General features: G+C 43.4%; 1 protein-coding gene across 1 annotated transcript in view; it reads left to right on the forward strand.

The window, feature by feature from the left end:
- Nucleotides 1–2,182: 2,182 nt before the first annotated feature.
- LRRTM4 (leucine rich repeat transmembrane neuronal 4) overlaps nt 2,183–12,659 on the forward strand; it is a 223,442-nt gene continuing 212,965 nt past the window's right edge. Inside the window, exons 1-2 of the mRNA XM_075724201.1 lie at nt 2,183–2,303; nt 6,123–7,669. Coding sequence (XP_075580316.1) covers nt 2,183–2,303; nt 6,123–7,669 — 1,668 coding nt within the window. The remainder of the gene's footprint in view (nt 2,304–6,122; nt 7,670–12,659) is intronic.

Genomic DNA, 12,659 nt, shown 5'->3' on the forward strand with positions numbered 1-12,659 from the left:
GCTTTGTAAACTGGGGTCTGGCAATACCGTGGACATGCCCAAGCACCGCTTAAGTTTGCTTATTTTTCTCATGTCTTTCTCACTGAGGACTATTTTGAATAGACTGTGCAGGAGCAGTGCAAACCTTAGAGGTCTCCGTAGATAGAAAATAAGAAATGGGCTACAGAGCACTAGCTCGTTTCCTTCCAGCAGTCATTCTACCACTGATGCTACTAGGGGAAGTTATTCAGGGCTGTAAATCTCCAGTAACTAAACAGCTGGTACTACAGGAACGTATAGATACGTTCTTCTCTTCCTTATAGGCACGTTGTGAGGGCCGTTGGTGTTGGTACTGTTTGCAAAGTCAGCGTACTATGTAAATACTAGTTACTGTTGTTAATTTTTAAGTATTTGTGCATGGAAACGAAGCGGTAGGTGGTAGGCTGAAAGGCTCAAGGCTAAAATTCCAAGAGTACTTGACAGTGTGTGTGTATATATAGACTTGACATATATATAAAAAATAATCACAACTCTTAGTATTAACTACTAACTTAATTAGACGTGTACGGATCCTACATTGTTGTGGAAGAGGAACTATAGGTCCCATGACACAAACTTACTAGTACAGACAATTTATCTAGGTAACTCTTGGTGAGGTGGCGGGAAGCTCTGCCGTTGGTCGAGGATCAGCTGAGCACTTGGACCATTTCGGGTTTCAGCTGTGTGCAGAGATCGCCTGCCTCTCGCTGCTCTGAAGAAATGGAACCAACCCACAAACAGGCGTTTTCATCCTCTTTTATTCTAGGTGGGTTTTTTTTTTTACCTTTTAGAGTCACTTATTTAGATTAAAACTTTCCCATTTCTTCGTCTTTAGCAAAGGTTCAAATATGTTTTTTTTTCTATTTCATCAGAAAATTAAAAAAATGAGTGTGTGTGTGGCATTTATGCTGTTGAGTGAAAACTTGCTTGGTTTTAGCTCAGGTACTAAAGTTTTCTCTTTTGGAATTTGGGAAATTTTCCATTACAGTATCACAGGATTTTTATGAAAACAAAATTATTTAAAACTTTTTGTAGGGATGTGGGGTTTTTTGGTCTCAGTAAATATATGGCAGTAGGACAGCTTATGGCAAAGCTGCTTCAGCTCTCGTAGGATCAAAGGATCCAGGAAAAGACGTCCCCTGAACATTGGTACAGTTTTTTAGACATCCCTCTCCTCAGTTCACTCTCAGATCTGGCAGAGTTTCAAATGGACTCTTCCTGGAGAATTATCAACACAAGGTCTAATAACTGCACACTTTAGCTTTTACCTTTATTAGGAAATTATATAATGAATAAATATGAATATTAGCTAAAATGATACTGACTGTAATGCAGACGTAGTTAATAGAGATATGGGAAAAAGTACTTTCAACGTCATTTGTGATAATTAAGTTCTGAATCTTGTTTGAGGGGGAGGTGTGTATTGCTGGCCAATTCAGGGTAAAAATATAGTGATTAATTATGATATTTTTCTTACAGAAATCAATCTCTGATCTATAGATAGCAATGAATTCTCCTAACAGGGCAAACCAAACCAGTTTTTTTTTATTCAGAAGCTTTGAGATGTTGTGGTCTGGATGCAGATATAGGGGACGAAAAGTTTCCTTCTATAGATTGTTTTGTGGATTTTTTCGTTTGTTTGTTTTTTAAATTGAGTTGAACTACTTTGCCTGTTCTGTGTCCCAACCCTTTTGCTCCGATGGGGATCCTGGACGGCACCAGGTGCTGGGCAGGGGTGACTTCACTTGGAATGGATTGCAGCAATGGTCTCTCTATCTGAGCCAGGAATAAGGAACTGACATTTTTAAAAGAGCTCACAATCTGCTCTTGAGTTTCATGCAGTTTTCCTTTTTGTTATAGTAGCGGAATTATGAGTAGTAGCACACAGAAACCTCAAGTGATAGGGGCTGTAAAATGCTAAGCGAGGTGCTTGTTAGTCATAAGGGGAAATATTTTAAGAATATTTAAAAAAATAAGTAACACAACATTTAGCTCATGACAGACTTTATAAAAAGCACTGCCACCATTTTGGCATCTAAAGTCAAGATTTGGGCGGGGAATTGTTTTCAAAATACTGGATGTCAGTGTAGCACAGGGAGAGGAGGGAGCGGCTGGACAGACAGCACTGATATGCGAGCTTTGGGGATATGCGAGCTTTGGGGATATGCGAGCTTTGGGGATATGCGAGCTTTGGGGATATGCGAGCTTTGGGGATATGCGAGCTTTGGGGATATGCGAGCTTTGGGGATATGCGAGCTTTGGGGATATGCGAGCTTTAGGGGTAGGTGAGCTTTGGGGGTAGGTGAGCTTTGGGGGTATGTGAGCTTTAGTTTAAAAATGTGAAGGCACAGTACAGTGCTGCCCTCTGAGAAGGCTGAGTTTGCCTTGAACCCAAGAATGGTGCATTTGTGGTTGTGTGGGGCTGCACCGAGGCTTACGCTCTGCTGCCTCTGGCTGATGGGGCCGACCAGAACCAAGCCGGAGCTCCGGGCGTGCTGCGCTTGCTCCAGACCCCTTCGACATCTTTCTGCTGAACTGGGTGCGAATTGCTTCAAGCCCTAGTAGCTAGCCAGCCACATGGCAGGCGGTGAGACGCCGTGGCAGTGACGCGCCCTGGGTCCCACCGCGAGGTCTGTGCCTGAGCTCTGCTGAAATCCAGAGCAGCGCTCTGGGCTGCGAGCGGTCTCTGCTTCGGAACGGGGGAGAGCGGCGGGAGAAGCCAAGTTCAGGACCAGAAAGGTGTCACTAGTTCTGCAGCTTCGGTTCTGCCTTGTTTATCAAACTCGCTGTTTGTCTGACTAAGAAGGACTTGGATGAAAAAAGAAGAAAGAAGCTGGTCTCAGTGTGTTACGTTCGGATTTGGTGCATGCAATGAAATGCCTTTTGCGTGCGTTGGTTCGTCTGCTTCCTGCCCCCCCGCTCCCCTACACGACTTTGACTTTTAATCTGCAAACATTCCTTTTGCTGTTCTCACCCTGTGAATACGAGAAGATAAAACCAGTTCCAAATCTGCCCGAGAAAAATATACAGGTCGGGTGGATTAGAAAAAGATCAGGTTGCCAAATCCCCGGGGAACAGGTGTTTTGTTTGGTGTTTCACGCTGGCTGCCGGGAAATCCACATTAGAAACATTTAATAATCTAGGGAGGGCGAAGGGGGTCCGCAGAGCGATGATGGTGGGCATGGCAATACTGTGTCTTTAATTTTCTTTTCTGAAGGAAGAAAGTCTGCATAGCAATGACAGGATCACTTGTTCGTGCCTTTAATGTGTGATCTGTTTTCTCCAGTGGAGGGCACTCAGTGTATCACAAACTAGAACATTAGCACCAACAAGCTCCAAAGCAGCATCGCTCTCTGGAAAGCCTTCCGAATTAGACAAGAGCTGCCTCTCAGCACAGCTACAAAACACTTTAAACCTGACCAGCTAAATGGATAAACCTATCCTGCGTAGCTTTTAAACGGGGGTCTTGCGTAGCACGGGAGGCCTGCCTGCTTCAGGAGCTGGGGAGCTGGAGGATGGATTGCGCTGCCTGGCAATGGCAAAAGGCAGCAGAATGAGAAATGCTAGGTACCGGGAAAGATTTTTTTATTTCTCCCAGAGAAGTTGGTTTACCTTCGTGGTCTGCTATAGCTTTTACTTGCTGATTGCCACTTAACGCTGGTGGTTCTCTGATGACTTACACAATGGCTCTCAGAGCTTAGAGTCCCTCCCTACCCCCCCACGCTCCCCCCCATCCTTCGTCCTGTCTTCCCCACCCCCAACCCCTTCCCTATCCTTTCCCTTCCTCATCCCCAAAATTCTTGCTTGTCCTCTCTAGGGAACTTTGTGTGGGTTACTGGCATGCACGCTGGATGGCGGTGATGTGAGTGGCAACCGTGCTGTGACATGAAGATTCTGATGGTTTAAAGAAAAGAGACCGGTTTTTGAAAGAGAGGGAGAGGCAAAGGGAAAGCAAAAAAGGAAAGAGAGAAGAAAACAGCTGGAGAAAGGAAAAGGAGGACGCTTGTTGATGACAAAAGGATGGGTAAGTGAACTTTTCTTGTTTGTTTGTTAGCACAGCTGCAGCTGTATGGTATATTTTTCAGTTGGATTATTGGCTGTTCAGGAGGGGGAAACAGTCTAAGCAGCAGCAGTGCATTCCTTTGCCAGGTGACTCACTGTACTTGCTATTGTATTTTTAGATCCTGTATTCCCCCCGACACACGCACATACACACCTTTCCTCCTGCAGTGGTTTTATATGTAATTAATCTGTAAATGCATGCACCAGGTTAAGGACTGTAGAGAGTACGTTCGCTGTCTGTACAACCCACCCACACACCTGCAGACGGACAGATAAGTGCACGTATGCATGAGGCACGCTCACCCAGAATTTCTTCTGGGTTTATATTCATATTCGATGAGCCTGTAGCGGTATTATTCAGGCTGTCAGAAAGGACTGTTAACACTTTACAGTATGTGGGAAGCAAAGGGGAGGGGGTGATTCTGTTGTCTAGGTGGTTTTGAAAAGGCTTGTTTGGTCTTTGAAAAGATACCCCTAATACTGCTGCTAGATTTCCAGCAGTCATTTGCCAGTCTTATTTTTTCAAGTGTGACAGGTTTATTTCCCTCCCTCCTTCCCCCCAGCCCCCAAGTCTGTAACAGCCAGCACATATTTCTAGCTGGCTGCTGCTGGCACATAGGCAGCAGCAAAAGATGAGGATTTAAATTAAAAATCTAACTATTAAAGTGGAAGGCAGAGATGCGTAGTTGGGGGCATTTTAGATTAGGAATTATTTTGCAGATTGCCCCTTGGTTTAAAATTGGATTAAATAACTGCAGCCCGGGGTTGGTTGTGTCTGTGTGACAAATCATAAAGTAATGATTTATCGAGGAGTTACCGGCCCTTAAAAGATTCCCTGTTTGAAGAATGCATTTTAATTCTTAGCGAGATTGCAACTCTGGACAGAGGCACCAGTCCTAAAATTATTACAGGCTAAGGAAAGAGTGCGTATGTATGTTGGATTTTTTGACAACCCCTCCGCCCCCTTTCATAATTATTCAAAGAATTTGGAAAATGCGACTGTCTTCACATAGCAGCATTACTACTATATGATAAATTTGACATCTTGGATGCAAAATCTTAAAATCAGGATTACTGTGGAAGAGAGAGGGGAGCTGAAATAGAAATATACCCCTTTAAACTTTCTGTGGTTTGCTGCTCCTAAAGCAGTGTTTATGTGTAAGGATTTGTGTGTATATTTTCGTGGAGTATATGATGGATATACAAAATAATAAATGCTTAGGTATTCACAGCTACCTGTAGATAACTTTAAATTAATATGTGTTAAGACTATGAGTCATTTTAAAGAAATATGTCTTCTAGTATTGTCTTGGTATTGAGGTCCCATACTAGCATTATATGGTATACTTCTCTATATGGTTGTACTTTGTTTCTGTGCATCTATTTATATATTTTAGGTACATAAAAAGAACGAGTAAACCTCCCCTTAAAAACAAATCACTCGGTGCAAAAAGTAAAGCCTTTACTCACTGTTTAATTTTACAATAAATACACATTTTAAAGAGGGGTCAAAGTTTATGATAAGTAGATTTCTCACTTTTTGCAGGAATTTTTGGAGGAATTGGACTTGCAGTTGCTTTTATTAAAGAACACATTTAGCAGCACGTAAATACCAGAAGCTTTGGCTCATTTCCTCTCCGGCACTGTGGAGCATTCAGCACAGTGACTTGACAAATATGTTTATTGTTAAAACCTCAGCATCTAGCGATAAGGATATACCAGCAACATTGAGAGATGATGTACAGGAGAAAAGCAAATAGAGAACAGGCTCTTGGTCCTTCTGAGGGATCATAAATCACACAAAAGTAATTGAATAACAAGAGTAGTACTGGTGATGGTGTGGCTAGGAGAGATGGCAAGCCAGCAACTCAAAGGACAGGCATTTACACAACAAAAAGTGCAAGACAGGAGGCAAACAGGTTGCCTTCAAAATCCACTGCTTCACTAACGCTTTATTAGAAACCCCGTTGACGTTGGTAGTCTGTTGGCGATTTATTTTAATAGCTTTACAATGCACATTTGTTTTCTTTTTAATATTGTAGGTTTCCATTTAATTAAGCAGCTGAGAGGCATGAGTGTGGTGTTAGTGCTACTTCCTATGGTGCTGTTTGTTATGCTTGCGGGGGCTCAGCGAGCTTGCCCCAAGAACTGCAGATGCGATGGCAAGATTGTGTACTGCGAGTCTCATGCATTCAGAGACATCCCTCAGAATATTTCTGGAGGGTCTCAAGGCTTATCGTTACGGTACAACAGCATTCAGAAGCTTAAATCAAATCAGTTTGCGGGCCTGAATCAGCTCATATGGCTTTATCTTGACCATAATTACATCAGCTCCGTGGATGAGGATGCATTTCAGGGGATCCGCAGGCTGAAGGAATTAATTCTAAGCTCCAACAAAATTACCCATCTGCACAACAAAACATTTCACCCAGTCCCCAACCTCCGCAATCTGGACCTCTCTTACAACAAGTTGCAAGTGTTGCAGTCTGAGCAGTTCAAGGGCCTTCGTAAGCTCTTGATCTTGCATCTGCGGTCTAACTCGCTGAAAACTGTGCCGATCCGAGTTTTCCAAGACTGCCGAAACCTTGACTTTCTGGATTTGGGCTACAACCGCCTGCGGAGCTTATCCCGTAATGCTTTCGCTGGCCTTTTGAAGTTGACGGAGCTCCACTTGGAGCACAACCAGTTTTCTAAGATCAATTTTGCCCACTTTCCACGCCTCTTCAACCTTCGCTCGATTTACTTGCAGTGGAATAGGATCCGGTCTATTAGCCAAGGGTTAACGTGGACTTGGAGTTCCTTGCACAACTTGGATTTATCAGGAAATGACATTACAGGGATAGAGCCTGGGACCTTCCAGTGCCTCCCCAACCTGCAAAAGCTGAACCTGGATTCCAACAAACTCACCAACATCTCTCAGGAGACCATCAATACATGGATCTCGCTCATCTCCATCACTCTGTCTGGAAATATGTGGGAATGTACTCGAAGCATTTGCCCTCTCTTTACTTGGCTTAAGAACTTCAAGGGAAATAAAGAAAGCACGATGATATGTGCAGGCCCTAAACATATCCAGGGTGAAAAAGTGAGCGATGCCGTGGAAACATATAATATCTGTGCTGAAATCCAGGTGGTGGTTACTGAAAGATCCTACCAGGCACCCAAAACCCCCCAGAGACCTGTCTTCATTCCTAAACCTACCATTTCCAAACTTGAAAGCAATCAGCCAACATCTGCTATGCCAAGCCCTTCTGCAGACCTCCCAACGCCTGGAGTAGAACCAGAGTACGAGCACGTTTCCTTTCACAAAATAATCGCTGGGAGCGTGGCCCTCTTTCTTTCCGTGGCCATGATTTTGTTGGTTATCTACGTGTCGTGGAAGCGCTATCCAGCCAGCATGAAACAGCTCCAGCAGCACTCTCTCATGAAGAGGCGCAGGAAAAAGGCCCGCGAGTCTGAAAGGCAAATGAACTCCCCTTTACAGGAGTATTACGTGGACTACAAGCCAACAAACTCTGAGACCATGGATGTATCGGTTAATGGATCTGGGCCCTGCACGTATACCATCTCTGGCTCCAGGGAATGTGAGGTATGAACCATGATCCTCCTAAAACCATTTCAGCTGCTGGGAAGGAGAGGTAAATGTTTGAAGCTCTTGAGGTATCTCTAAACACTAGAAAGATTAATGAGATTTTTTTTTTTTTGCTTTTGGGTTTGCTCAGTATGAAAGGTTATCTCATTAAATAACAACAGTCAGGGAAGTGGTGGTGATTATTTTGAGTAATTCAGCCTTATGAAAAAAATAGATTAAGTTGAAGTAAACAACTATGATAAAGGCATCTGGAGTATTATTCTCCTCCTGTTTGCACCTATTTTATTAGCAATGGCTACAAGAGAGTCCCATTTTTAATGTATTGGTAGAAACAGAGGAGTTGAAGAACCTTTTCTGTTTTAAAAATAAATATGGAAATCTCTTTACTCCAGACCCCATGTCAAATCTTGAGGGGTTTATGGCCTATTTAAAGATACTGCCAAAGATTTTCCGCATTTTCCCTCTGGTTCACAAGTAAACCAGGGGACAACAGGGCTGCAGCACAACCTTAGAGTTAGGCACTGGTTTTTCTGGAGAAGCAGGAGCATACAAGCTGCCTTTCTAGCTCTTCGGGACTTGAGCCTTGTAAAGACCCCAAGTCAAGCAGTACATTTGCAAATATCTGGGTTGGGAGAGGGGGATTCTTGGGTTTTCAGTATTCCATTTTAGTGATCAGTGAAGGCTTAGCTTGAGAGACAGCTCTACTGGAGTTAATAGTTTCATGCACTTAAGGCCATGTTATGATTTGAACTCCGCAACGTGGGAAATACAAATAGGAGAAGCTCTCAGCGCTTCTTTCGTCTGTCGTTCAGCTTTGGCAAGAAAATACCGTAATTTTTTATTTCTGTATTGTCAATGACTCTATTAATGTGTATGTAAGAAATGTTTTTACTTGTGAAGGCCGTCGGTTATTTATACCTGGTAAGGAGGATTTGTGCAATTACATTTCAGTACTTGTTACTTAATCCTGCACGTGATGTGGTATTAGGGGGCCATGGCTGATTTTGTTTCCTTGGTCGTAGACATCCTACCTGAGAGTGCTTAATGTGCCTGGTGAAATGTATTCATATCCATTTATGCAAACTGGGTTTGACTCTGGTAGATTTTGACCAATGTCTTTGACAGGCAGCTAGTATGAAAGGTGTGTTAAAGATGAGCAGTGTTGAGCCGGCTGCAGTTCTAGGATCCTGGTTTTTTAAAAGCGGATGTTTTCACTTTCTGACAATAGGGCATCTTTGAGATATTTCATATTTGGCACCTGAAATCCCTAGCTGATTTTGGACCACAGAGCTAAGGGGAAGGAAAAAAAAAAAGTGTGTGTTTTGGGGTTGTCTTCTCTGGAGCAGTGTTGTTTTCAGAAAAGAAAAGCACCTGCTATACCCTTGTCATTTTTACCAGTATCATGTGAATCAAGGTGTGGGGTGGTGTTTTTTTTTGTTTTCTGTTAGCAGCACAAGTAGAAAGTAAGTGATGCTCACGAAGTTATTTTGAATTTTCACTGGCTGTCACAAGGAGCATTAATTTGACCTGAAAGGCTGTCTCCTCTTCATGCTCAAGTTTAACATCGCTGAAGTTTCATTAGCTTGAGTAAAATGCTGTTTAATTTACACCAAGATGATATGGAAGACAGCTGAATCTGCACGCCATAACCAAAGGTCCATGTAATGAAACCATAATCTGTAACAGAATGTGGATCATGATCGTAGCGCACAGAAGATAGGGAGTATGCACTGTTGTTCGGGAGACTGAAATTCAGATCATTTGAATTACGGCAGATAAATAAAAAGTTGAAGAGTCCTACCAGGCCTAGTAACAGGAGGTCAGTGTGGCATCGTTTCTTCATGCTGATGTCGATCGTTACACACAGCATCAAACACGAGGGGACCCCGATTCGCCTGGTTTCCAGGCGCTGTCGCAATACCAGAACAATTTTATTTCGTCACGCCGTTCAGGTGAAGTTGAGCTGGTGCACAACTTTGGAGAACTCAAGCTGTTTATCGTGTTGTCCGTGGGGTTCTTGGTTATGGTGTAAATCAGTAAGACTGTACTGAGCGTGGTAGTGCTCTCCAGGCTGGGGCTGGTAGAAGGTACACCCTGTATTTGCGTGGTGATTTAGTATGCGTTGGCTGTTAGTAGAGATGACTTCAGGAGAGGGAAAACAGAAGATCATTGAAGGCACATGTAGCAACCATAAGCCCCCACTGAAATACTGTCTTCAGCTTGGCTTTAACATTCTTCATCTCCATAGCTACAAGGTTCCACTTGTAAAAGGATAGATATGCACTGTACAGTACTTCAGAATGGTAAGGAAAAGAAACCTTGGAGAGTCTTGAGCAGTGGAAAGGTTTTATGTTTGGGGGGAAAAAACAAATGGAATATCTCGTTACTTACTAATTTACCCAGATGTACATACTTGTGGCAAAACTATTATTTTGTACAAGTGAGACACAGCTCCGGCCTGTCATCCTGACACCCTGGCCTGCTCATGCACTCTGCTCAGCCCGAGGTTTCTCCCAAAAAAGCACCACTTAGAGCAGAGAAGAGTGTCTGGTTATCAAAATGAGAGCAGGCGGGCTTTCAGAATTCATCGCTTACGAGTTTGTTGATTTTACTTTTTTTAGTGATATTTTTCAAATGCTTGTCTGCTTTCACATGTCTACCCCCCTCCCCGGCCTGCTAGCAGCTAAGGTGTCCCAAAATCGTGTGTTTTACGGGAAAGAAAGAATGGCTTAGTTCCATTTTAACCTGGGAAAGATGCCTGACCAGCCTGTGTTGCTGGTAGCTGGGTGATAATGAATGGTTTCTGAGCGTGGCCTAAGGTCGTGTGAGCAGGCCTGTTACGTTCACAGTGATGATTTTGTTTTTACAAGTATCCAGCTCATCTCATCCATAAACCACTTGTTTTCCATGGCAGAACTGGCCTTGAAATAACACGCTTAGGTATTTATGCGGGGCTTTTTTTTCACAGCAGCTATGCCCGTGGGCAGGGGCGGTGTTTGTCGTGGTTTTAAGGTCAGTGAGATTTCTAACATACACTAAAGCAACACAGGCGTACGAGAGCTGCCCTGCGTCGGGTCCGTATGCTGCAAGTAGGGGAGCTGCAGGTACCGTTCGTACGGCTGCTCCTTCAGGTCCGTGCTTTATGAATTATTTCTTGTACTACAGAGAGAGCGCCAAAGTCAGGCTGGCTGTAAATGGGAGCAACTCTCTTGGCATCAGTGGGATTATAATCACTGACACCTGGCCTATGGTATTCTATTTAGTCTATTGGCAGGGGTTTCTAAAATAACTGGATGCTTATGATTTTGGCTCTCACCATCCACTTAGCAGACTGCTGCTATCTCATTTTGGTATTTGCTTTGCTTTGTGCATGTGCATCTTATTCCCTCTCTCATTCATATTTATTTGTACATTTGCTGAAGATCTGGGAGCCATAAAAAGCAATTTCATAAACCAAGCTATAATATTATGTATTTCATACGTATCGCACACGAAATATCTGTATAGAGCGTGCTATGAAGGTATATGGGGAGAAAAAACATTGCTACAAAAATGTTTCCTTCTTTCTCCTGGAAGGTTATTCATCTCCTGTTTCCTAGGCTGGCAGTTACAAAACAAACAACAACCGACCAAACAAGGGAGCGGCTTTTCCGTGTTAACTGAGCACAGCTGATGTGAAGCCCTTGGAGAGACGATTGACACAGACCCCGTGCGGTTACTTTTTACACTTTCGCTTCTCAATGTCTAACCGTAGCCCAGTGCTTGACAAGCAAGCCCACCTGTTCACATACAAGTACATCTCCGCTGCGATGCTCCTGTGTTTCCCATTGGCGTGAAAACCAGGGCAGTTGTCACTTGTATTCATACATGCTAAATCAGTCACACAAAATTATTCTGCTTCCTCCCCTCTTGCCACTGGGAAGAAATAGATTGATAAAGGGATGCAACATATGCGGACTTGGTGGGCTGCTGTTGACCTCCTCCTTTTGAGCCTAATCTAAAAGGAAATGTTGATAGCCACTGGTGTTTCTTATTTATTTATGAAACACCATTCCTGTGTTGTTTTGAACAGCATGCAAAAAGGAAGAACCAAAATCAGCCCCATGGCCCAGATGCTCTTTAGTCCGAGGTTCCGGTTCTGCGAGGGTGTGCCTGGTTCTGTAACTCACCTTGCACGTTTGGGAGGGCTGCCTGGGGGCTAAGCATGAGCTTGTGGGGTGGTACGACCTCAGGAGCAAAATCGCTCAATGATGTGGCAGAATTTTTCTTTTTTTTTTTTTTTTTTGAAGAACAGTTGATCATATTTTCTTTGGACATCAGCCTTATGCTTTTGTAAGGAATACTTAGCAAGGACTTCATGGCAGAGGTGTAAGTGCGTTGTAGCTCAGGGGTGCACAAGGAAGGTGATTGCACCGGTAGTGCATTACAAAGAGAAGGGTATGGGAGGTGACGAGTGAGGAGTACAGGAAGCAGTAATTGTTAATTAGGTAGCCTGCTGTCGTCATTCTAGGGCCATTCTAGTGGTGCGGTTGTCTTTCCAGTGCCTCTGTTTTGGAACACTGTCGGATGGGCATTGCTAACTTAGCTTTCTTATATCCTGTGTGCTTTGGCTCCTCCTCTGCGCCTCTTTCTCCACATCTCTGTGCTTATAGATGGACCTTAAATTCTTGCTTGAGTTGTAAACTGAAGGGTGAATCCATCTAATGAAACTCTTGTCATAAGCTCTATATTTGTATTGGGAGAGTAAGCAAAGGCTAAGCTGACAGCGCTTTTCTTCAGTGCAGTATATCTGGAAGAAATATGTCACAAGTGGCTCAGAGGTGAAATCTTTTAGGCACAAGGCCAGTGAGGGGTTTGAGGAGAAAATAAATTTTAGAAATGTCTTCAGGTTTAGGACCAAAGGTAGAAATTTGTGTTTGTTACCATTCAGAGGCTTCATTAGCACTGCGTACCTGTTATTGCAAGTATAACGTCAGTATACAGAAAG

This window comes from Pelecanus crispus, chromosome 21, assembly GCF_030463565.1.
Source record: "Pelecanus crispus isolate bPelCri1 chromosome 21, bPelCri1.pri, whole genome shotgun sequence".
Taxonomy (NCBI): Eukaryota; Metazoa; Chordata; class Aves; order Pelecaniformes; family Pelecanidae; genus Pelecanus; species Pelecanus crispus.